Raw genomic sequence first — 25,698 nt, 5'->3', positions numbered from 1 at the left:
TTGGCAAGTAGGATTAAAGAGAATCTCAAGACATTCTATACATACATCAAGAGCAAAAGGATAACTAGGGAGCAGGTAGGCACTCTCAAGGATAAAGGAAGAAACACGTGCTTGGAGGCAGAGGTGGAAATGAGTACTTTAAAATCAAGGAGAGGAATGTGGCGGGTGGGGAGATCAATGTGGAGCGTGCTAATTTGCTAGGGCATTTTGAAATAAAGGAAGCAGTGGTGGATCTCCTAAAGAACAATATGGTAGTTGAGTCCCCAAGGTCTGAGGGGATATACCCCAGGTTAAGAGAGAGGTAAGTGATAAGATTGCTGAGGGCCTTGACCAATACCTTCGTGTTCTCTCTAGCTGCAGACGAAGTCCCAGAGGACTACTGAGTAGCACATATTCCATTATCCATGAAGGGAAATATGGATAATCCCGGAAACCAGTCTGGTGATCAGTGGTAGGGAAGTAACTGAAGAGGGTTCACTGACATTTAGAAAACCATGATCTAATTAGAGACAGTCAGCAGGGCTTTGTGTGGGGCAAGTCATGTCTTACTAGCTTGAGTTTTTTCAAAGAGTTGAAGGAACCCTGCTTGATGATCAGCATAGACTCAACTGTTTGAAGGAGATGTTTGATGACTTACAATTGGAGCTTATAGAGTCTTACACTGTATGGCCCCTTTTGTAAAACTGACTAGTTCAGGGCTAGGCAGAGCTGTGTTCAAGTTAGGAGAAGAATCCTGAAGGTGGGTTTCCAGACGCAGTAAAAATATTCTCTATGTTTGAGTAACCCAGCTTCAAGGGAGTCAATATTTATTAACACGGGAACCAGCCTATCCAGCAATGGAGATTGAAAGAAATGTGGGAGATCTTAAATGGATATTTTTCATCTGTATTTACTCAGGAGATGAACACAGTCTATAGATATGAGAGAATGCAGCCATGAGGTCATGGACCCTGTACTGATTACAGAGGAGGAAGAGGTGTTTGGTGTCTTGAGGCAAATTAAGGTGGATAAATCCCCAGGGCCTGACAAATGTTCCCTCGGACCTTGTGGGAGGCAAGTGCAGAAATTGCAGGGGCCCTAGCAGAGATACTTAAAACATTCTTAGCCACAGGTGAGGTGTCAGAGAATTGGAGGATAGCTAATGTCATTCCTTGTTTAAGAAATGCTCCAAGAATAAGTCAGGAAATTATAGGCCAGTGAGCCTGACATCAGTGGTGGGAAAGTTATGGAAGGTATTCTAAGGGACAGGATATGTAAGTACGAGGAATTCTGCAGATGCTGGAAATTCAAGCAACACACATCAAAATTGCTGGTGAACGCAGCAGGCCAGGCAGCATCTCTAGGAAGAGGTATAGTCGACGTTTCAGGCCGAGACCCTTCGTCAGGACTAACTGAAGGAAGAGCTAGTAAGAGATTTGAAAGTGGGAGGGGGAGATCCAAAATGATAGGAGAAGACAGGAGGGGGAGGGATGGAGCCAAGAGCTGGACAGGTGATTGGAAAAAGGGATATGAGAGGATCATGGGACAGGAGGCCCAGGGAGAAGGAAAAGGGGGAGGGGAGGGGAAAACCCAGAGGATGGGCAAGGGGTATATTCAGAGGGACAGAGGGAGAAAAAGGAGAGTGAGAGAAAGAATGTGTGTATATAAATAAATAAATAATGGATGGGGTACGAGGGGGTGGTGGGGCATTAGCGGAAGTTAGAGAAGTCAATGTTCATGCCATCAGGTTGGAGGCTACTCAATGTATGTATTTGGATAGACAGGGACTGATTAGTCAGCTTTGTGCATGGTAAGATGTCTAACCAATCTTACAAAGTTTTTCGAGGAAAGTTGATGGAGGTAGTGGATGTTGTCTTTCACAAGATCCCGCATGGGAGGTTGGTCAAAAAGATTCAGTCGCTTGGCAGTCAAGATGTGGTAGTAAATTGAATTGAACATTGGCTTCGCAGAAAAAGCCAGAGTAGTTGTAGAGGGTTGCTTCTCTGAGTGGAGGCCTGTGCCTAGTATTACACTTTGGAAGGACCAACCAGGGGAGATGTTGCACAGTGAGCAGCAGGGCACTGAAGAGTGCAGCGGAACAGAGGGATATAGGAATATAGATCCATCATTCCTTGAAAGTGCCATCACAGGTAGATGGGGTCATAAAGAAAGCTTTGACACACTGGGCTTCCTGGATCAGAGTATTGAGTACAGAAGTTGGGATGTCATGATGAGATTGTATAACATGTTGGTGAGGCCTAATTTGGAGTATTTTGTGCAGTCTTGGTCACCTACTTACAAGAAAAATGTAAATAAGATTGAAACAGTGCTGAGGAAAAGTACAAAGATGTTGTCAGGAATTGAGGATCTGAGTTGTAGGGAAAGGTTGAACAGGTAAAGACTTTATTCTCTGGAAGGTAGAAGATTGAGGGGAGGTTTGTAGAGGTATAAAAAATTGCAAGGGGTATAGATAGAGTAAATGCAAGCAGGCTTTTCCCACTGAGGTCGGGTGAGACAATAACTAGAGGTGATGGGTCAAGGGTGAACGGTGAAATGTTTAAGGGGAACTTCTTCACTCAGAGGGTATTGACAGTGTGGAATGAGCTGCGGAGCAAGTGAAGGGAGTAGGGTTGATTTCAACATGAAAGAGAAATTTGGATCGGTACATGGACAGGAGGGACATAGAGGTCTATGGACTGGGTATAAGTCAATGGCACTCGGCAGATTAATGGTTGGCACAGACTAGATGGGCTGATGGGTCTGTTTCTGTGTTGTAGTGTTCCATAACTCTATCTGAGATTCTCTCACCAAAGATTGGATGACATTCTTAAAACTGAGGAGGGGTTTTTATTAGACAAGAGCGTCAAGGAACATAGATCAAATAAGGCTAAACAGGGTGGGGGAGAGACGGTACAGATAGTCAATCGCAATTTAAACAGAGGAACTGGCATGGCAGGTCTACTCCTGTCCTTACTGAACTGAAACCTTTGCAATCCTATCATCTCTTAATAAAACTGGACACTGGAATTGGACTGGGGATACAGGGAGTAAATACAAAAAGCATACTCAAAGTATATCCACCTTTGATTCCTTTTTCCACTTCATTTAATGTCCACGTGTATTCTCACTCTCAACACTCCTAACTTCAATACTCCAACTCTAAACTCTTTCTAATCTCTTGGAGGATTACTGCTCATCCTGCCTCAATGATTACTGGAGGTTGCTGGTTGCAAGAGTATTGGCAATTACAAAGATTCCTCACGCTCTGCTAACACCGGAAGTTCTATCCTTCGGATTATGATTTAAGCTTGCAAAGCTGCCACGTATCCAAATTATCTGTGTGTCACTAAGCTTATTCATCGATTTTCTCTTCCTCCATAGGAGGCAGAGAACAATTACCTCCACAGAGTAGCAAAACAAACTTCCACAATGTCAAAGCAGTTCTCTTGAACTTCTTCCTCAATGAGGTTTCACCTCTCAGGTTGAAAGCTCAGTCTTCCTTTTGTACTGAAGACAGAGCCTCAGCCATTTTGGCACCACTAAGCTTCATTCCAGCACATATTCTTCTATAACCTTTTGCAACTTCCTTTGGCATCCTATTTCTCTTGCTACTTCTACCCAATTTCAAATCAGTTAACAAATTCCCTATAATCAGCCGCCATTCACTCATGCTGCAAAGCTGCTACACTTTAAGACTTCGACCTCATTGTTCCACATTTTAATCTACTCTTCCTTCACTCCCCACTCCAATTAGTTTAACTGCACTTCAATTAGATTCCATTAGCATACGTTTAAGATTAGTACAGCCAGTTTGAATCTCAAGAGCAAAGTGCTCTAACATCCAGATTTCTTTCTCACACTTCATCTTTTTATGAAAATAGTATTACCATCACTTTGTCCAGTTCCCCAGCGTGGGAGGCATCAATGCTCCAAACAGCCACTGCTCGGCCGAACTTTTCAGCTGAACTGATTTCAGCTTCTTCAGCTGGGGCCTCAGACCTCCAGGGATCCTGACCCCACATACTGTCTGTGGTATTTACATGTTCTCATTGTAACAGTGAGTTTTCTCCTATACCCAAAGACATGCTGATAAGGTTAAGTTGCTGTAATAAATTTTCCTTAGAGTAGGTTAATGGTTTGGAAAAGTTATGGGCATAAATGAGACACAAGGTACAGGGAAATCAGGAAAAGAAGAAATGGGAGCTAACATGGATCTAATGGGCTAAATGGTTTCCTTCTTTGGCATTACAAGATTTACCCAAATTTCACAGGTACACGACCCAACAGGGGCCAGCAATCAACAAGGGGATCCAGATCACATTCACAATTGCAATTTAGTAACGCAGCACAGACAGTTTAAACAATTAACTTTAACTGAGACAATAACGCAATTGGATGTTATTTTACTTGTTTATGGAAGGATAAACACCATGGATGCACATCCCAAAAAGTATCTTCTAAAAGCTGCAGGATGTAATATGATTTATTACAAAGTTTTGTTCACTGTGCAGTTTTATTTTTCCAGAGTATTTTAACTCCAATCAGAATGAAACAGCCTCAATATGAATGTAACAGATGCATCTTTGATCTCAAGACACCGACTTCAAATGCCACAAGGTCTAGTCAGCCTTGGCCTTAGTAAGTCTACAACTAATTTACTTACAAAGCACGTCTTCAATTTCATGAGTAATATTTACATTATATTGCACTGGTCATAGAGAATCCCTAACTTCAAATATGGGATATTGTTCATGAAAGTAGTAAGCCATCTCAAATGTAATGCCACAATTTACAAAAGAATTTAATAAAATTCAATGATCGAAGGTTACCGGAAGGCATCAAACCACCTGTCAGGTACTGGAATCAGTGCTTCATATTCAAAGCAAAAAAAAAATTTCCCATCAGTCTTGACAGAGAAGATTTCTCAATAGTGTAAGGTGAAATTGAGCAAAATGTTTAACAATTAAGGCATCAAAATTGTGCAGGAAGAAATATGGATCACAGAGGGTTAGGAGACCAAACAGAAATGAGTGTAAGTATTCAAAATTACAAGGTAACTACACCAACCTCCACTCCACCTATCAGTTTTGAGGTCAGACAATGTTTAAGGTTTAAATTTAATATTCAAAAACTAGAACACTGCCTTGGACAGGAGGAGGAGGAAGAAATGTTGGGTCACTCCTCTCCCTCCCAGTAGCTTTTAACATTCTTTTTACACCTGCATCTTATGGTCCAAACACATTCAAAGGATCATCAAAAATGTTTGCAGTTTTGCCTTCTGCTGTGCTGTTCGGAATGGCAGTCTGGTTTGCTTTGGACTTCGGTTTGAATTGTTTCTTGGAACTGGCCGAGGATGAGGCAGAAGCAAAAATATCATCTGAAATGCAAAGACATCAACAAATTAGACAAGAATAGATGCATTGTAGACCTAGATTTATGTATCTAGAAACAACACTGCAGCTGGAAAGATAGTCAGGACGTGAAGGAGAGTGAAATCAAAAATAAGGATCCAACTGTATTACCCCTCCAGACTCTTCAGCTGATCACAGTGTTGTGTAAAACAGCAGCCTGTAAAACTTTTGATAATCAAATAATGGAGCAGGAAAAATGACAGCCAGAAGTACAAGCTATTTGCTGAGGCCATTTCAAATTGCATGAAAAGTTTAGTCATGCATGTACAATTGAGAGAGAGTTTCACTCTCATTTGTTCAATTGGTATTAAAAATAGTAGTACTGAAATAGTATCTAATAAAGTAGAACAAAAACAGAAAATGAAACAAAACAGAAAACGCTGCAAACACTCAGATCCAGCATCTGCAGTTTTGGTTTTGCTTTATCCAATTATGGTCCCCTTTCTCACTAGAACTACAAGAATGGTGAAGTTTACCAAGGGGAACACTTGGTTATCCCGAACAGTTACACAGCAGATATGGGGAAATCAATTACAAGATACTGTAAATACTGTTAACTCTGTGAACAAAGGTTAAAATGCAGAGATAGGCATCTTAGGCCTTATTATCTTTTCATACCACTTCCTCGGAGGCAATGGCATTAAGCAGAGCACATTGTTCTTTAGTTTTGTTCACTCTAGGATGTAAATTCAGCGTATCTGTGTGATAGTTGAGCTCAATGGGCATTCATCTTTAAAGAATTAAAATGCTTAAATGTACTTTCAATTGGATAAAAGTTAACTTTCTAAACAGGAATAACTGCTGAAACTGGCTAAGCAATTAACCAACCAATTGCCTCATAGCACTAGAGACCTGGGTTCAATCTGACTTCAGGTCCTGCCTGTGTGCAGTTTGCATGTGCTCCCTGTGATCTCATTCTCTGTTCCCTCCCAGATCTTACATGTTCATGAGCCATTGTAAACTGCTCCTCGTATGCAGCTGAATGGTAGAAACTGAGGATGGCCTGTAAATGTGGGAGAATTTAAGTGAGATTAATGGAGGATCACAGTAAATGGTTGCCTGATTGACTCAGTGAGCTGAAAGTCCTGCTTTGTGCTGTATGAGTACATGAAAGAAAAGGCTTTAAATAACTCACTAGCATGGTGGAATGGAGGAATTAGAATGGCTCTCTGCAGAATCAGCATTGGTACAACAGGCAGACTAATCTCTCTCTGTGCTTACAGAATTTTAATAGAACGGAGGGAAATATTTAAAGCAAGACTCTCAAAGGTCAGTGCAAGCTCCACTGGTCTTTTGGACAATGGGAGAGGGATGGGCAATCAAATCAATGGCCTGGACTTGGGGATATGGTATTAAAATGACTTTATCAAGAAACTTTGAAATTTAGTACTGAGACAGAATGTCCATGACAGGGGACAGACTAGGGGAACTTTCAATTAACTAGATTATTCTTTTGGAGAGGAAGCAATGAAGATTCTTTGTTGTACAATTCCAGAATGCATTGCTACAGAGGTTGTTAGGTATGGTCCCTTTCTCATTCTGTATTTACATACCCATGTCATCGTCAAATATAGACTTGGTTTCAATCTTCTTCCTGCTCTTCTTCTCTTTTGGAGCTATTTTTATGTCAGCAAATATGTCAACATTGTCATCGAAGAGGTTTACATCAGTGTTGCCCTCGTTCTTTTTCTTGGTTAAGGTGACAGATTCTGTGGCAAACAAGTCATCCTAACACAAAGGAAAAAAAAATCTCAGCAGGAAATACCCAAAGCTTACTAGCTGTATGAACTTCTTCACTATCAGAATTTTTGATTGGTTACATGTAACTAGTCTACATTTAACAAATAAAAAAATGTTACCTCAAAGATGTCTATCGATTTTGATGTTTTTGTTGATGGTTTAGTTGTCTCCAGTTTTGCTGTTCCAAAAAGATTTTCATCTTCCTCTTCAAGGAAAGCAGGTTTGGGTTTCTTCATGGTTTGTTTACTAGACCGGAAAAGGTCATCTTCGCTAGGTGCAAACATTGACTGGATTGGTTCCTTACTCGGCACTGTGTCCTTTCTGATCTCAGTTGCAGCAGCTGGTGCCTGCACCAAGCTCGATTTAAATGAATCACCTGAACTAAAGAGATCAGAATCAAGATCTACAGTGGCAGCAGAGAGTGGGTCATCATTTTTATCAGGGGATCTTTCAATTGGCGACGTTAGCACTGCGGAGAGGGTCTTGTCAGGACTTTGTTTCACAGAAAGACCTGGTGCAGAAACCCTCTTTTTCACTGAAGCGCCATCAACTTCCGATCTCTGGTCCACTTCTTCCACCTCAGCAGACTGTTGAGCTGCCAGTCGCCGCGCCTCTCTTGTTGGAGGTCGACGCTTCCTTGTTACTCTTGCACGGTTCTAAAAGACAACAGGATGGACTACCACTGAATATTTCAGCAAGGAATGTGACCTGACAACAGACAGAGCCCATGCTAAACTGTATCATTTACAGTTAAAGTACAGAATGTACATTATACAGTAAATATTCTATACTTAGCACAAAGTGCTGGATGCTCTAATGACATCTATATAATGTAACGAGAATACACATAAAATTAAGATGTTTGCTGGCCTGGGTTAGCATCAGTGACATCAGCAAGTGGTCTGCCACCTGCCCTCAGGGGAAAGGAGAGATAAGGAACAATGGAGCAGCGTCTGGAGATGTGTAATGAAGGGACGGGAGAGAGAGCTGTCTGGAGCGGCTCCCCCTTTGAACCCTGAACTGTTTGAAGTGGTGGACAGGCGATGCCCCAGCAGGCGGATAAAAAGGGACAGGTTCGCTAAGGGAGACACACGCCACCCGAGGTAACGAGACCCTGGAAGCGGTACGCCTCTCACGAGTCGGTGGAAAGTACCAGACAACGGCCAGGGTGGAAAGGTACGATCAGCGGGAACCCGGTGTGTGTCCGCCCTTGCCTGGGTGCCGGGTTTGCTGCAGAGGATCGACCGCATCTGGAGGAGGGGTCACAGTCGGTGACCTCAGGTGACATCACCAAGGACCTGCCCAAAAGCTGCTTGTGAGCCATATCGCCAGTCTGTGAGTGAAGCCGTGTCTGAATGATCAGTTGTTCCTGTTCCCTCTCTCTCTCCCCCCCACCATGTTGTCCATCGCCATGGCAACGATTACTGCGAACTGAACTACTAAACTGGACTGAACTTTGAGTCACTTTGAAATTTGGTCATTTACCCCTAGACAACGATACAGCTTGATTGATGCTGTTATCTTAATTCTGTGCACATGTGTGTTTATCATCGCTGAACTGTTGCATTTATTATCCTTTCGATTACTGTGTTGCTTGTTTCTTTAATAAAACTTTCTTAGTTCTAGTACTCCAGACTCCAACTGAGTGATCCATTTCTGCTGGTTTGGCAACCCAGTTACAGGGTACGTAACAATAAATAGCTACTTCACAATCATTAATAAACTAGCTATATTGGAGGTTATCTGGGTACAGTAACTTACCCATTGCTAGTTAATGAGAAAATAATAATCAAAAGGGAGCTAATAGTACGTGTGTGAGAGAATGTAGCGGGGGTACAGGGAAACAAGGGGGAAAATGGGACATAAAAAGTTGCTCCCATGGGAACTGGCATGAATCTGTGGACAAAATAGCCTTGTTACTCAGGAGTTGTTTCAGATGCCAAGGTATCGCAGTAAGATTAGTGATACGCTGGAGAGGAGTTGTGTCATCCACATGATCCTTGAGTACCAAGGAAGAGAAGGCAGCCATTAACCCCCTCTAACCTATGCCGTGCCCTCCATCTATCTTAATTCCCAAACTCACAATGCACTAGCCTAACATAATTAATCTGCTACTGTTCTTCATTTTTAATTGACAACTAAAATATTTTATGGGCATGGAACAGTCTCATTTTCACAACCCTAAACGTTTCTTGTCATCAGCTACAAAACCTTATTCCCACTTGTTTGGATCTGGCTACTGGATAAAACAGCTTCACCTTCTGGTCCCAATCATCTCAATGAGTAATTAGATCTTTACATAATCTTTCATGCCCAAAGTCTGCAAACCTAGTTTGTAAACTGCCTTCACAATTTAACCTTTTCAGACCAAATAAAATTCTAATGAATTTGCCAGGTTCTCCAACCAAGGCCAAAGTGACATTCTTCAGGTGTTACATCCAGAATGGAACACAGACCTTGAAGGGAAATCTGATGGTGCTTTAGATCTGACTTACTAAACAGTAAGGAAACAGTAACGCCGGTAACAAAATGAATACAGTTTTTGCTCTATGAAAACTCCTTAAATAAAATTAACTTATTCTAAACAATTCTAAAATTTGTTAAAAAATAGTATTCTTCATGTCTTTCATCATGATCAATAGAAATTGGCTGGTTAGCTTTTCTTTTCCTTCCAGGAAATTTTGCTTTAAAGAATTCTAGATCACTCATTCCTTGGAAATAGATTGACACATCGCTAAACTAACAGCTGGATGCTCAAGAAATTTACCTAGATTTAATTCATAGACTTGCCTTTTCAATATTTCTAAACAAATTCTTCAACCTTTCTATATTTGAAATGAAATGGGTGGTATGGTTCCTCCCAATGGTCTAGGCTACGATTGTTGTAAGCAAGTTATCTTTAATGTCAACACAAGATAATTAAAATCCCATCTGGTTAAATGTTTTAAGTTTTGTCAAATCTTACCTTATTAACACTGTGCAGGACGTCCACCTGGACGGGTTGATTGAGATTCACACTGCTGCCCTCACCCACTGGTGATTCGGGAGCTGTGGCAATGTTTTTGGACAGGGTAGGTGGAGATGAAATTGATGCAGACCCAGGCGCAATGCCTTGAAACTTGGGTGACGCTCCTGGTAGGAGGCTTGCAGTATTAATCGCCAAGTTTGCCTACAAAGAGAAAAGTATTAGGGAAACAGGGGATATGACATGAACTTAAAGCCATAAATTAGTGGCAAGGAAGGAAATAGTCCAGCTTTTAGAGTGCAGCTAGAAGCAGAGTGAAGTGCTGTTAGCTTTTAAGCAGTGAAGACCTGCGAGGTTTGATACTCAATAATGGTTTGCACAAGCCTGGTTATAAAGCCCATTCATGCACCCAACACTGTAGCATGCTATAACTTCTGCTGGTGGAAGATTCTATAATATTCCCTGGTGCTTGGTGTTAGACTTTGCTGTCAACGAAACTTCAAAGTGTAAGAAAAGGTACAAGGTCCCTCAAGCGCGATTTGCCATTCAATATGCTGCTGGCCAGTCCTTGAGGTTATCGTCTGTCCTTCATTCATTTTGTGCTCAAAAACCTGATACCTCGATTTACTCTGCAACTCTCCACTGAATTTCAAAGTGCACAATTCCAGTTTTTCAACCTCAAATTTCTCATAGTCCAAAACAAATGCCTCATCTTGACATACTAGTCATTCGAAATGGAGAAAAATGTCTTTATCCCATCAATCACTCCTACAAAAGACTGCAGATTGTAGGAGGGGAAAAAAACATCAATTTACAACACATGGAGAATCTTTAAAACCATGGTAATCTTTGTTTTGCAAGATAACCTGCCAAAGTGGTAAAAAGCAACACAGACCAAGCATCCCAGACCTGACCTCTGATTTAAGAGATAAGTGGGCCAGGCAACAGTTTGGGTCAGCCTGGAAGTACTGGGTTCAGGTTGGGTGACCCCTTGTGGCATGGAAGTTATTTTTGTAGGGGTACCCATTTACAAAGAGGGGTCAGGTTGGATGGGAAAGGCATCAAATTAGCAACTGTAACTGCAACACTCTACAATCTGAAAATCAGGCAAACACAGCTACCAAGAAAGTCACTTGGGGAAATTCAGACGAAATCTGCTTATCTCATCTGCATTCAGTGACCACCTTATTACCTGGAACTTGGTGTGGTCTTCTGATGATGATGCTGTGGCCCACTTCAAGGTTTGAGGTGTTGTGCGTTCAGAGATACTCTTTTGCACACCACTGTTGAAACACTTGGTTATTTGAGTTACTGTCACCTTCCTGGCAGCTTGAACCAGTTTAGCCATTCTTCTCTGACCTCTCTCAATAACAAGGTGTTTTCATCCACAGAAATGCTGCTCACTGGATTTTTTTTTGTTTTTCCACAACATTCTCTGTAAACTCCAGAGACTGCTGTGTGTAAAAACCCCAAGAGGTCAGCAATTTCTGAGATACTCAAACCACCTCATCTGGCACCATCAATCATTCCATGATCAAAATCACTTAGATCACATTTCTCCCCCATTCTGATGTTTGGTCTGAACAACTGAACCTCTTGACCATGGGTCTGCATGCTTTTATGTATTGAGTTGCTGCCACATGATTTGCTGATTAGATATTTGCATTAACGAGCAGGTACACCTAATAAAGTGTAAGCTACTCAAGTTGCAGCTGCTGCAAGCACAGTGAAACCTGGCTGCAAATACTTAAGGGATACTGGTCAGCACCAACATGAAACGTCACTGAGGAGCGCTGAAACAAAGAAGTGATTGCATAAAGCAGCAAGTGTCCAAGGTGACAAAGAACTTAGAAATAAGTCACAAAATAAAGTTACTTGGAGTTTTCCAATCCGAGAGGAAGGTCCTTTTGTTTTAATGGGACCCATATTGGTGTGTTTCTGTGGAGGGAGGGTAAACATCAGGAAATGAGAGCAAAATAGTTTCTCATTATAATCCTCATTTTCCTTTCTCATACTTCTTTGATTTGTCTTGTTAACGTTTTGTACATATGCTCATTATCACCTTATTTTTCTTAAGCAATCTCCAGAGAGACTTTCAGCTTGTACTCCTCCTGCACCTCCCCCCGCCCCCCACACACACATTATCTTCTTTGAAAAGCATTCTAAAGGTCGCTGACCTGAAACATTAACTGTTTCTCTTTCCACAGATGCTGCATGACTGGCTGGGTTCTTCCAGCATTTCTGTTTTTGCTTCATTGCTTTGTATGTTCAGAAATGACAAGGCTTACCGTGTGTACCACAGGCGGCTTTTTAGATACTGCACCAAAGAGATCTTCATCTTCTTTGTCTTCAAAAATATTGGACTTGGAAGGAGTTTTTGCAGATGATGGCTTCAAGTAAAATTGAAAATTATAGCTTTAATAGCGTTCATGCTCGATGACTCCAATGAAATACAGGTTATAACATTTAAACATACTCTGATTATGCCAATCAAATCTGATACGTGTGTTCTCAAGTGTGACTTGTTTTTTTTAAACCTGCACAAATGGACCAACTATGTATATAATCCAATCAGAAAACAAGGAGCACAGAATCGTTTAATATCCATTGCTTATTCTGGACACAATTCAGAGATGACAGCGCAACATACTAAGTTAGCCTCCCTCTCGCCCTTCCTGATCAGCAAATCTGAACGATTCTAATTATCAACAAAACCATTTCATTTATTTTTATCCCCACCGTAGAAACATGGAAGTCTTTGCTCAAAAGCATCATTGATCACATTTCCTTTTGCATTAAGAGAAGTCCTGTTATAAATGCTAAATGATAATCAGATGGTTGAAGTCAGACTTAAGAAGTCAGGCTGCATTTATGAACAGTAAAAACAGGTTTACTGTTTAGTTCAAGGATCCCTTGTCAGAACAGGGAAAGTAAAAAAGTCAGCATTGAGTTGCAGAGAAGACAGGTGAGGGATAGAGAGGCCAAAGGAAGTATCTCTGAAAGGGTAAGACTTGGGCTGCCATGGGAATTTAATTAGGTCAATGGGCTAATGGTACAGTTATGGAGAAAAATGGAGATAGGGGCCATAGAGTGCAAGGATTCAGAGAAAGAAATGCAAACAGTTTCAGAATGCCAAGAGTTGTATCATACACCCAGCAGGCCAGACTGAAGGAGAAAAGTATAGCAAATGCTACAGATCGATTAAGAAATTGACAGCTTTTTTTTGTAATACAATTTTTATTGAATTTTCAAAAAGAATACATGAAAAAATAGAATCTACCCTCCCCCCTCCCCTTAACCCCCCCCCAATATATAGTCCTACCTAAAAAGAAAGAAAAAGAAAAAAAGAAAAAAAAGAAAAGAACCGCCTGGGTATTGGAAGGTTTCCACATGCTCCATGGGATTCAAAATAAATTTGGTATAATTATTCGTTACTTTCCCCAAGTGACCAAAGTCTTTATCGGAGCACTTAAATATGCCATCCTATCTTTTGTAAATAAGGGCGCCAAATATTCAAAAATGTTACATACTTATCTCTTAAATTATAAGTAATTTTTTCGAGTGGAATAGAACTAGCCATTTCATTATTCCAACGATCCATACTTAAATACGAATCAGATTTCCAAGTAACTGCTATAGTCTTCTTAGCTACTGCCAATGCAATTTTTATAAATTCTTTCTGATATTTATTCAATTTAAGTTTCGGTTTTATCCCTTCAATATCACCTAATAAAAATAATACAGGGTTATGTGGAAGTTGAGTTGCAGTAATTTGTTCCAATAAGATTCTTAAATTTATCCAAAAGGGTTGAATTTTAAAACAAGACCAAGTAGAATGTAAAAAAGTACCAATTTCTTGATTACACCGAAAACATTTATCAGATAGATTTGAATTTAATCTATTTATTTTTTGCGGTGTAATATATAATTGGTGTAAAAAATTATATTGTACTAATCTAAGTCGAACATTTATTGCATTTGTCATACTGTCAAGACAAAGTCTTGACCAATTTGTTTCATCAATAATAATATTCAGATCTGTTTCCCATTTTTGCTTTGACTTATGGGTTCCTTGTTTAATTGTCTGTTCTTGAATCAAATTATACATACAAGAAATAAATTTTTTAATTTTCCCTTTTTGAATTAAAATTTCAATTTCATTAGGTTTTGGCAAAAACATTGTTTGACCCAGCTTACCTTTTAAGTAAGTCCTTAATTGAAAGTAACAAAAGAAAGTATTATTAGATATTTTATATTTATCCTTTAATTGTTCAAATGACATCAATATACCTCGTTCAAAACAATCTCCTATAAATTTAATCCTTTTTTACCAATTATATAAAAGTTGATTGTCCATTGTAAAAGGAATAAGTCTGTTTTGGAACAAAGGTCTCCTTGCTAATAGAGATTTCTGTGTTTCATTATCAACATTTATCTTATTCCATTGATCAATCAAATGTGTTAATATAGGAGATTCTTTCTTTTCCCGTATCGATTTAGATTCCCATTTATATATAAAATCTTCAGGTCTATTTTCTCCTATCTTGTCTAGTTCTATTTTAATCCATGCTGGTTTTCGATCATCGAAGAAAGATGCAATAAATCTAAGTTGATTTGCTTTATAATAGTTTTTAAAGTTTGGAAGTTGTAACCCTCCTAACCCAAATTTACATGTCAATTTTTCCAATGATATTCTTGACATTTTACCTTTCCAAAGAAATTTTCTCACACATTTATTTAACTCTTGAAAAAATTTCTGTGGCAATTGTATTGGTAATATTTGAAACAAATACTGTAATCTAGGAAATATATTCATTTTTACAACATTGACTCTACCTACTAATGTTATTGGTAATATCATCCATTTGTCAAGATCTTCTTGAATTTTTTTCAATAGTGGTAAATAATTAAATTTATATAAATTCTTTAGATCATTATTAAGTCTTATACCTAAATACTTTATACCATTTACCGGCCATCTAAATTGGGTTACTAATCGACATTGACTATAGTCTCCTTTAGTAAGAGGTAAAATTTCACTTTTATCCCAATTTATTTTGTAACCTGATACTTTCCCATATTCATCCAATCTAGAAGATAATTTATGTAACGAATGTTGTGGATTTGTTAAATAGATCAAAACATCATCGGCAAAAAGATTAATTTTATATTCCTCCTGATTAACTCTAAAACCCATAATATCTGGATCAATTCTAATTAGTTCTGCTAATGGCTCTATCGCCAATACAAATAAAGCAGGTGATAGTGGACAACCTTGTCTAGTTGACCTTTTTAAACTGGAATGGTGTTGAAATTTGAGAGTTTATCACTACCTTAGCTTTAGGGTTAGAATTTAAAGTTTTAATCCAATTTATAAAAGATGTTCCTAACCCATATTTTTCTAGTACTTTAAATAAAAAATCCCATTCTAATCTATCAAATGCTTTTTCTGCATCCAAAGCTACTACTCTACTCTTCTCATCCCTTTTTTGTGCCAAATGAATTATACTGAGTAGCCGAGTTACATTATCTGCCAATTGTCTATTTTTAATAAATCCTATTTGATCCATATGTATTAATTTTGGTAAATATTTAGATAATCTATTCGATAAAATTTTTGCTATTATTTTATAATCCGTATTCAATAAAGAAATAGGCCTATATGATGCTGGTTTCATAGGATCTGTCTTTTTTTGGCAATACTATTACAATCGCTGTTGAGAAAGATTCTGGAAGTTTATGTATTTTTTCTGCTTGACGTATTAGTTCCATAAAAAGAGGAAATAATAAATCTTTAAATTTTTTATAAAATTCAGGTGGAAAACCATCTTCTCCTGGAGATTTATTACTTTGGAGTGATCCTAAAGCTTCTTCAACTTCTTTTAATGTAAAAGGCATATCTAATCCCTTCTGTTCTTCCAAATTCAATTTTGGAAGAGAAACTTGTAATAAAAACCTTTCTATCTCATTAACATCATTTTGGGATTCTGATTGATATAATTCAGAATAGAAATTTTTAGAAGTTTCATTTATTTCAAGAGGTTTATAAGATATTTTATTTGCCCTTGTTCTAATTGCATTTATTGTTTTGGAAGCTTGTTCTGTTTTCAACTGCCAGGCAAGAATTTTATGTGCTCTCTCACCTAACTCAAAATACCTTTGTTTAGTTCTTATAATTGCTTTTTCCGTTCTATATGTCTGAAGCGTATTATATTGTAACTTCTTATTGACAAGTTGTTTTCGTTTTTCTTCTGACATATATCTTTGAGATTCTTTTTCTATTTTTGTAATCTCTTTTTCCAATTGATCTAGTTCTGCCATATACACTTTCTTAATTTTAGACGTATAAAATTATCTGGCCCCTAAGATATGCTTTCATCGTATCCCATAATATAAATTTATCATCCACTGAATGAAAATTTGTATCCAAAAAAAATTGAATCTGCTTTTTCATAAAATCACAAAAATCTTGACGTTTTAATAATGTTGAATTAAATCTCTATCTATAAGCCACTTCTTCCTTATCAGCCATTATTATTGTCATTAATAAAGGGGAATGATCTGATAATATTCTTGCTTTATATTCCATATTTTTCACTCTGTGTTGAATATGCATTGATAATAGAAACAAATCTATCCTTGAGAAAGTTTTATGTCTATGGGAGTAGAACGAATAGTCTCTTTCTTTTGGATTGATTCTTCTCCATATATCAATCAGATTTAAATCCTTCATCAATGATAAAGTTAAATTTACTACCTTTGATTTTATAACAGCCTTGGTTGATCTATCTAAGACTGGGTCTAAAGTCTCCTCCAATTAATATTTTTTCATGCGCATCCGCCAAATTCAGAAAAGCTTCTTGTATGAATTTTGCATCATTTTCATTTGGTGCATAAATATTCATAAAAGTCCATAGTTCAGAAAAAAGTTAACAATGTATAATCACATATCTCCCCGCAGAATCAGTTATTACATTTTGTATTCTAATTGGTAACGTTTTATTGATCAAAATTGCTACTCCTCTCGCTTTTGAATTAAATGAAGCCGCAACAACACTACCCACCCAAACTCTCTTTAGTTTCTGATGTTCTGTTTCCGTTAGGTGCGTTTCCTGTAAAAAAGCTAAATCTATCTTCATTTTTTTAATATGTGTTATGATTCTTTTTCTTTTCACTGGTCCATTAAGCCCATTAACATTAAAACTCAAAAAATTCAATAAATTAGTCATTATTCTTAACAAAGTTACTCCAATCTAAAACATTATTTATCTTCTCAACTTTCATAGTTCCTTGGGGAATCTCTTTAAACTTCACCATGTTGCTATGTGTCTCCCTCCCAATCTTCCAGGCAGAAAGAAAAAGGAAGATAGAAAAAGTACAAAAAAAGAAAAAACAAAATACCCCCCCACTAATATTGTGAATGAAAGGATACACAACACTACCCCCCTCCATTTTACGGGTCGTGGCAAAAGCCACACTTGCACACATGACTAGCGTAGCAATCGATCAGTGCTTCTTCCAGCTCCCCCGCAACAAAAAAACATTATATATATATATATATAGACAAAATTAGTATTACTATTCCCAACTAATATTCCTCCAGTTTTAACCTTTCTTACCTCCCTCGTATAATTAATAATATATTTATACATTCATCCAGCTTCAAAAATCCATCAAGTCCATTCTTTAACCCAATCTTCATCTTCAATCTATCTCGCTCTCCTGGGTTTGTTCTTGTATCTGGTGAGTTTTCAGAGAAACTGCTCTGCTTTCTGGTAATCATCAAAAAATCTTTTTTCTCCACCAGGCAAAAAAATCTTCAAGGTTGCAGGATAAGCAGTGTAAATTGATAACCATGATCCCATAGGGTTTTTTCCACTGGATTAAATTTCTTCCTTCTCTTCAAAAGTTCGTAACTTATATCAGGATAGAAAAAAACTTTATTCCCTTCAATTATCAATGGCCCTGTTCTATCTTTGGCAGCTCGAGCAGCTGCCTGTAGAATCCTTTCCTTGTCTTGAAATCTTAAGAATTTTATTAAAATCGATCGTGGATATTGGTCATCTTTTGGTTTTGGTCTTAAAGCTCTATGTGCCCGCTCAATTTCAATTGATCGAACCTCCTCTTCCATTTGCAAAACATCCGGGATCCATCTTTGAAAAAATTCTATTGGTTTATCTCCCTCCATACCTTCTTTAAGACCAACAATTTTAATATTATTATGTCTACTAAAATTTTCCAACATGTCCACTTTCTCCAAGAGTCGGTTTCTTTCCGAATTCCAGACAAGCAAATCATTTTCTGTTTTTTCCACTCTATCATTCATATGCCCCATTGCTCTTTCCATCTTCTGAAGCTTCTTATCCATTTTGTCCTGTCTTGCCATAACTTTATCATAGCACATCTTCGTATCTCTAAGCTCTTCTCTTACTTTTCTTAATTCAGCCGTTAATTGCAATGTAGCCTCTCTCATGTCTCTATCATCTCCTTTACTTCCAATCACTTCCAATGCTTCCTCCTCTTCTTCATCTGTGTTCTCTGCAGAATCCGATTCTGACTCTGAGTCATTTTCAATTGCAGTGGCTGTCGGTTCTTGTAGTTTGTGTTGTGTCGGTTTGCGCATGCGCATTTCCGGTGTCTTCTTCGAAGAAGCCGTTGCCACCGCCATTGCACCCTGTTCTACCGAAGGAGATCCAACCTGAGTCCGAGGCGCCATCGTTGCAGTAGGCCCTTTTTTCTTCCCGTCTCGCGGCTGCTTCGCAACAGCCGACTTCTTTTGTTGCGGTTTAGGAGGCATATCGTAAAGTAATCTCACAAAGTTTATAAATAGTTTTCAGAAATTATTTACTAACTTTGTTTTGTTTAAATGGTACTTTACTGACTTGTTGCGGGAGAGCTGGATCTACACGTCTCAATCCCACGTCATCACGTGACGCGCCCCAGAAATTGACAGCTTTGATACAGATTGGGAAATTATCTGAAGCTGTAGAATTTGACACAGACTCTGGAAAGCTATACCTGCCCCGTGGAAAGAGGAGATGCTGTTTCTCAAGATTATGTTTGGCTTTGTTATAATATAGCAATGCAAGAAGCCAGGGTCAGGTAAATTGGAAAGAGATACAGAATTAAAGTCACAGGCAACAGGGAGCTCCAATTCATCCGATTTGTTCTTGGTGTCTCCAAAGTATAAGGGACTACAACTCTGAACGCTGAATACAATATATTTGATTGGAAGCGCAAGAGATTAACTACTTCACTTGGACGGACTGTTTGGTTTCTGGATGGTGGGAAGGAAAGAACAGATGTATCTAATGCAATTGCAAGAGAAGGTGTCAAAAGAGGAAAAGATGGCGGAGAGGAAAAAAAAGAGGACCAAGAAGTGGCAGGGGGACTGATCCCACTGAAATGCTGAAAGGGAAGCGGGGCAGAATGTGTGGCTGGTGATAGAATTTTGTTGATGCTGTAGAAATTGCAAATGATGATCTACTGAGATCATGGAGAGTGAAGGGAACTCTATCCAAGAAGAGAGGGAATAAGAGTGGCAAACAGATGAGTGTAGAATAGGGATCTTAGATGTGAAATATCAACAGTTTTATTTAACACAGATGCTGCCTAAACAACTAAGTGTTTCCAACATTTTACATAATAAATTGTATTGGAAGTAATCTCTGGCTGACCAGCACTGAAGTTGGGAATGATTCTAACAAAGCTTCCATTTAAAATATTTCCCAGCACAGATTCTGACATTTGTACATCCAGCATTTATTAATATCATTTCTGACAGATTAACCTTCCTCTTAATTACTACCTTGGAGCTGTTGAACAAGCTATCGGTTGTGTCGAAGAGATCGTGACTGGGAAGCTCCGCAGCCTTGGTCTGAGGTGACACTGGAGGGTTAGTGGGAGGCTTCATTTGTGACTTTTTAACCTGCAACACAAGCCCAAGGTCAACAGGCATGAAAAAAGTTTTTTTTTTCCCTTTTTTGCTTCCTATTCTGTTATTTCTAAGAACTCTACAAGCTTTTATGAACCATATCACCCTATCCCTCACACAAATATTTTATAAGCAGACTTCTAATTTAATAAACTAACATTGAAAGCGACACAAAGAGTGCTGAAGTCAAAATATTCACATATTTTCAATACCAAATTCTAAAGTTAGTGGGGGTTCAAGGGTTTATGAACAGATCTGCACACAGTATCAAATGGGAAAATCCAGGTGGTGAGACGAGGCTGGTATTAATAATAACTTATTAATAGTTATTATTATTACTAATAATAGAACTCAAACCTATACTCACCTGACAGCCAGTCACTAAATGCTAATCACTACACTCAGGGCTAATGCAGTGTTATCCACTTTACCAGTGACGTAGCTTCAGCTGCTTCTGGGGCATCAACAGCTCATTACTATAACAACACGATATTCTGAGCACATTTACGACGAGCCTCAGATCCCAGATTCATCCTATGAATGCTGGTGTTAGAAGAAATGTATTCTAGAAGCTGTCTGAGCTTATCTGAACAATGCAGCACCGTGCACTGGCTACTGCTTTGTCAACCCCTAACAAGGTTGAAGGTGCACTTCTTCCCATGGGTAAGAATTCAAATCAGTCTGTTCCATGGTCTCAAATGCACTCAGTTAGCTTTCCCAATGAGCACCTCTAGACTGTGTATTGCTGGGAAAGGGGAAAATGTTTTCCTGCTGTCCAAAAACTCCTGGCAGTACCTTGAGTATGGCAATAGGTTATAAATATCTCTAGTAGTGGCTCTCAGATATTTTCTCAGCGATGGGAGTGTGGTGAAATAATGCGGATTGGTGATGATCACCGGGATCATTGTTGAACTAGGAACAGAATCCTTGCTCCTTTGAGCTCTGTTTTCAGGCAAGTATTTAACTCAATAACTTTACTTTTTCATTGGCTCTTTTTGGGAAACTACCACATACAGGTCCCATTATCCTGAATCCCACTGGATCATGGTAGCCTCATGTCAGGAAATTGGCCTCAAAGGCAATTAGCCCATTGATTGTATACAATGCTGACACAAATCCAGGTACTTACTCAAGCTTCCCTAAAAATCGTGGGCAGTGCACTAATGGCAGTGAACATGCCATTCACACTGCTTATTTATCTCACTGGCTGCTTGAGACTACTTAAAAACATGTGGACAAATTTCCACATCCACTTATTGTTGCCTTCCCTCAGCTTTACTAATGAATCTCTCCATTCTTCTTATGAATTTATAAATCATACAAACATTGGTAATAGACAGCACAAGCATTCTGGATCACAGAAGGGGAATCCAACCCAAGAATCACCAAAATCTCTTCAAATATTGAAGAGAGTTAAATTTTGCGAGATCAAGATTTTGTAAGATTATCACCAGACTGCTTCCTGTTCCAATCCACTCTTTTCTCACCACAGCCATTGATGTAAATGGCTTTGGAATGACTCTCGATCATGGAAGACACTACATAAATACAAGTTGCTTTCTATTCTCCCCCCACCCCCATCTACTGTAGTCACAGAGGCAGTATTTTTCAATTTACAGGTTGAAACCAGATTCTGTACAATGCAGTATCTGCAAAGAATCATAACCTCACCACTAGGCACAGGTTACCGAAATCAGCCTGTGCTGGTTAGTCTGACTGTACAGTATGTTTATTTTCCTTTGTTCTCCAAGCAAAAGGGAAAAGGTCCAGGAAGCAAGACTAGACCAATTCGCTGTTACGTGGACCTGATGGGTCTTTTTGCCAACTGCAAAGATTATTTACGTTAGGATTTGCAGCATCCTAGACCAAGGAAATCCAGATGGTCCAGGCACACTGTGAAGAATAGGAGCCCAAAAGATTAAATATTAAGTTTTTGAAAAAAAGACACGAAAGCATTGGATCCTCTGCAAAACAAAACTTAGTGCACTGCTGTCAGGACTGTCACATCTCCTTCCCCTCCCTCAACTCTCACTTTTTAGATCTTCGGCATTGTGACTGAAGTTCAAGGTTCACCTACAGTGCAGAATTGAAGCACGGCTGCTCATTACTGATAAAGTTGAGGAGTTGGAGCTGGGCTCTGTATCATACCTTGTCAGACCAGGCAAGTGACCTAAACTTATACCATACGGCTCAAACACAGGCTCCAAAGGCTTAGCATGACTGAATTTTACCTATTCCACAACCCAAGCCTCTCAATAAGTGCTCTATGCTCAATGTGGCTGTGTTCTGGTATGTGACAAAGACATCAGAACTTCCTCTCAAGCACATTCAAACCACAAAAAATTCCCACACATTAAGAACAACACTACACAGGTATTAGCACAACACCATTCTTAGTGACATCTAATGGACATTACAACAATTAAGTTCAGAACAAACTAACCTCTGGTTTCTGAGCATCGGCAAAGAGGTCAACATCCGGATCATTGTCCTTCTGCTGGTGGTGACTGAATAGCAACTCTTCATCCTGGAACACTCTGGTACTCGTACCACTCTCAGGAAGCTGCAGAAAAGAGATGACTGCTGCCACTTGTGAAGAATTAATTGTGGCCTAGAGCAAGAAAGCTGTTCTGTAGTTTACCTTTTCATCATGAACTAGATCATGCTGGCTAGCTGTATCCTCCAGATCCTCATCGTCCTTGTCATCAAACAGACTTACGACTGCTTTGCGACTGCTCTGCAACTCCTCCTGTGAACTGGGGCTACTTGACTTAGAGGTAGTGTCAGCTCCTTGGGAAGTTATACCGCTCGAGGTCAACTGAAAAGAAAAACAAATGAAGTTTACTGTGATAGTTAAGTTGTTGCAGCAATACAACAACTCTTTAGAAAAGGGACGCCAGTGTCTTTATCTACTCTGATCTAGGTGACTTAGATGGTTATGTTTTAGAGAAATCTGGGCCAAATGCTCAAGTAGAGAACTTGTTCAGCATGAATGAGCAGGGCCAAAGAGCTTAGCTAGTATCATCAAAGACCCCCACCATCCAGCCATGCCATCTTCTTGCACTATCTTTGGGTACAAAGACCCACGCCACCACGTTCAACAGCAGCTAGTCACCTTCAACCATTTTGTTCCTGAAATAATCTGCACAACTCTAATCACTAGCTCAGTGTAGCAACACTATAACTGCTTTGCACTATATTTGACTTTTTTTGTTCTAATTATGTTCATTTGATAATTTTGTATCATTGATTTTTTTTTCTTATAAATGTGAGTCTAAGACTACGTTCCTGTGATGCTGCTGCAAGTATGTTTTTCATTGCACCTGTGCAGATGACAATAAATATGACTTCCCACTCTTAACTGCCCTGTACTGGCCGAAGCTCCTCAGTTATGTTGAACCGTCTACCAGAGTCACAGTTGCCCATCATTAACTCCAGGTGGACTACAAATGCAGTCACGGAATACACGATCTTCAAAAGTATTCTGCAGCTTCATATTTGTTGTTGATTTGAGTTAAGTACCAGCTTGGTCTTTTCTTGTTGCTGCAGGACATCAACCCCAGCAAAAAGAGGGACTGCACCCGGTGGCCTTTTCTTGGTCTCAACCTTCTGCTCCATTTGACTTTTTCCATCCGATTCAACAGAATCATTTTCCACAGCTTTGCTGAACACTGTTGAACTCTGAGGAGCTGCAGCAGGCTTTTGTCAAAACAGAGAACACAATATCAGTGTGAGTGTTTAAGTTATGTTACAAATGGTTCAAAAGAAGCACTGAAGAACAATCTCTTAAATAGCTCTATGGCATTCCCCCCCTCCCCCCACCAATTCCCAATGGAGCAATTTCTTAGTACAGTGCATTCTGATTATCCCTGTAATAAATCACACCTGTTTGCTCATTGCATATATTGATAACCCACATTAACTTCCAGTGCAGTGACAAGTTGATTTTACAATTCCCCTTTCCATCATAGCATTTTCTCTTGTATCCATGACCTCATGCATCCATACAATCTTCTTCTCTGACCTTGGGCTAATTCATTCAATTCATCTACAGACATCTACCTACTTTTTGGAATTCTCTAAACTTCCAGTTCCCTTTCTTCCTCAAAACACAACTCTCTGACCAAACATTTGATCCTTTGCCCTAGTACATGGGCAGGTATCAAAATTTGATTTATGCGAATCCTGTGAACTTAGAATATCTGTACTGTGTATAAATGCAAGTTATCCAAGAACCTGTTCCTGCTGTGCAAGCCTAATTAGCAAATCCAAAGGCTAACTGATAGAGAAAAGAATCCTCATGAATATATCATGCCACTAATTATCAGCGATCTCAGTGTTAACACTCTTAAAGTACTTTTTGTTGTAGTTACTACACTGTACTAAAATGATGATGAGATGCAGTGGCAGCTTTGCTCCAGATTCTGTTCTTACTGAGTACCATGACAGCACGCCCACAGAGCTCAGGAGCAAGTACTAGGTCAATCTACCAACTGCTCAGAAGCCAATGACATGGCTCTACCACAAGAAAGCTTGATTCTGCAATGCATCTAGATCCAGGGTCCAGTCATCAATAGAGGTCATCGCTGTGGTTCAAGGACAAGGTATAGGAGCTCCTTTTATTAACAAAAACATTTTTCAGTCAATAGCTTCATATGGCATTTTAAGTGTTAATACCTGATCAGCAGGTTTGCTGGCTGCTGGCTTAGATGCAAAGAGATCATCTTCATCATCATCTTCAAACAAAAGAGAAACTTTTTGGGGCTTTTTTTTGCTAAAAAGAGAAAAGTAATTAAAAATAAAACCTAGGAGGAGGACAGAAGTTTCTTTCCATTAACATTCAAACTACTTAAATGCATTCAAAGTCTCAGCCTATACCATTGTTCTCAAACTCAAACTTCTGGGAACAAGGGGAAAAAGGGAGTTGAGTGCCGTGGATATTAAATGGTAGTGTAAGGAAGGGAAAGGGCATGTATGATTAACGATGACATGTTTTCAAAAAGTATGCCTTTCTTCAACCAAGAAATGCCTGAATGAATTAATTAATCAAAACACAACAGTGGACAGACTACAAGTGACATGGTCAATGTTTCTAGATTTCTAAAGTCAGTAGATATGACGGAATCTCAATACAAAAGACAAATAACAAGTTGGCTGTCTTACTTTTAGATCCATAAATAACACAAAGGTGTAAAAACAACAACTGTCTGAATTTAGACTGAACGAAATAATTCTGGAAGAAGTCCTGATGAAGGGTTTCGGCCCGAAACTTCGACTGATTACTCCTTTCTATAGATGCTGCCTGGCCTGCTGAGTTCCTCCAGCATTTTGTGTGTGTTGTAATTTTGCAAGTCCTGCGTTATATCTCGTGCATTAAAGAAGATAACCAGATGTCCTAGAAACGTAGGTGTTTTCTGTAGATCAGTGGTCCCCAACCACCAGGCCGCAAAGCATGTGTTACCGGGCCGCAAGGAAACGATACGAGTCAGCTGCACCTTTCCTCATTCCCTGTCACGTACTGTTGAACTTGAAATAACCTACCAAATCATACCAAATAACACATAAAACCTAAAATAACACTAACATATAGTAAAAACAGGAATAATATGATAAATACACAGCCTATATGAAGTAGAAATAATGTATGTACAGTGTAGTTTCACTTAACA

At 39.0% G+C, this 25,698-nt stretch overlaps 1 protein-coding gene across 7 annotated transcripts in view; it reads right to left on the bottom strand.

Moving 5' to 3' along the window:
• Nucleotides 1-4,350: 4,350 nt before the first annotated feature.
• The window catches only part of washc2c (WASH complex subunit 2C), a 69,630-nt gene continuing 48,282 nt past the window's right edge, over nucleotides 4,351-25,698 (bottom strand). For 3 of the 7 annotated variants that reach the window (XM_063070739.1, XM_063070738.1, XM_063070740.1), the window contains 11 exons: nucleotides 24,707-24,803; nucleotides 23,552-23,728; nucleotides 22,671-22,847; nucleotides 22,473-22,592; nucleotides 19,904-20,023; nucleotides 12,384-12,485; nucleotides 11,971-12,033; nucleotides 10,096-10,299; nucleotides 7,250-7,786; nucleotides 6,944-7,118; nucleotides 4,351-5,356 (listed from right to left, as the gene is read on the bottom strand). In XM_063070739.1, coding sequence (XP_062926809.1) covers nucleotides 5,205-5,356; nucleotides 6,944-7,118; nucleotides 7,250-7,786; nucleotides 10,096-10,299; nucleotides 11,971-12,033; nucleotides 12,384-12,485; nucleotides 19,904-20,023; nucleotides 22,473-22,592; nucleotides 22,671-22,847; nucleotides 23,552-23,728; nucleotides 24,707-24,803 — 1,924 coding nt within the window. In that variant the 3' untranslated portion in view covers nucleotides 4,351-5,204. The remainder of the gene's footprint in view (nucleotides 5,357-6,943; nucleotides 7,119-7,249; nucleotides 7,787-10,095; nucleotides 10,300-11,970; nucleotides 12,034-12,383; nucleotides 12,486-19,903; nucleotides 20,024-22,472; nucleotides 22,593-22,670; nucleotides 22,848-23,551; nucleotides 23,729-24,706; nucleotides 24,804-25,698) is intronic. The other 4 variants (XM_063070745.1, XM_063070746.1, XM_063070744.1 and 1 more) reach the window with 2 other exon arrangements.

Source organism: Mobula hypostoma, chromosome 18 (assembly GCF_963921235.1).
Source record: "Mobula hypostoma chromosome 18, sMobHyp1.1, whole genome shotgun sequence".
In the NCBI taxonomy this organism is placed as follows: Eukaryota; Metazoa; Chordata; class Chondrichthyes; order Myliobatiformes; family Myliobatidae; genus Mobula; species Mobula hypostoma.
Note: the sequence above shows the minus strand (reverse complement) of the source record. Positions and strands in the feature narration are given on the sequence as shown.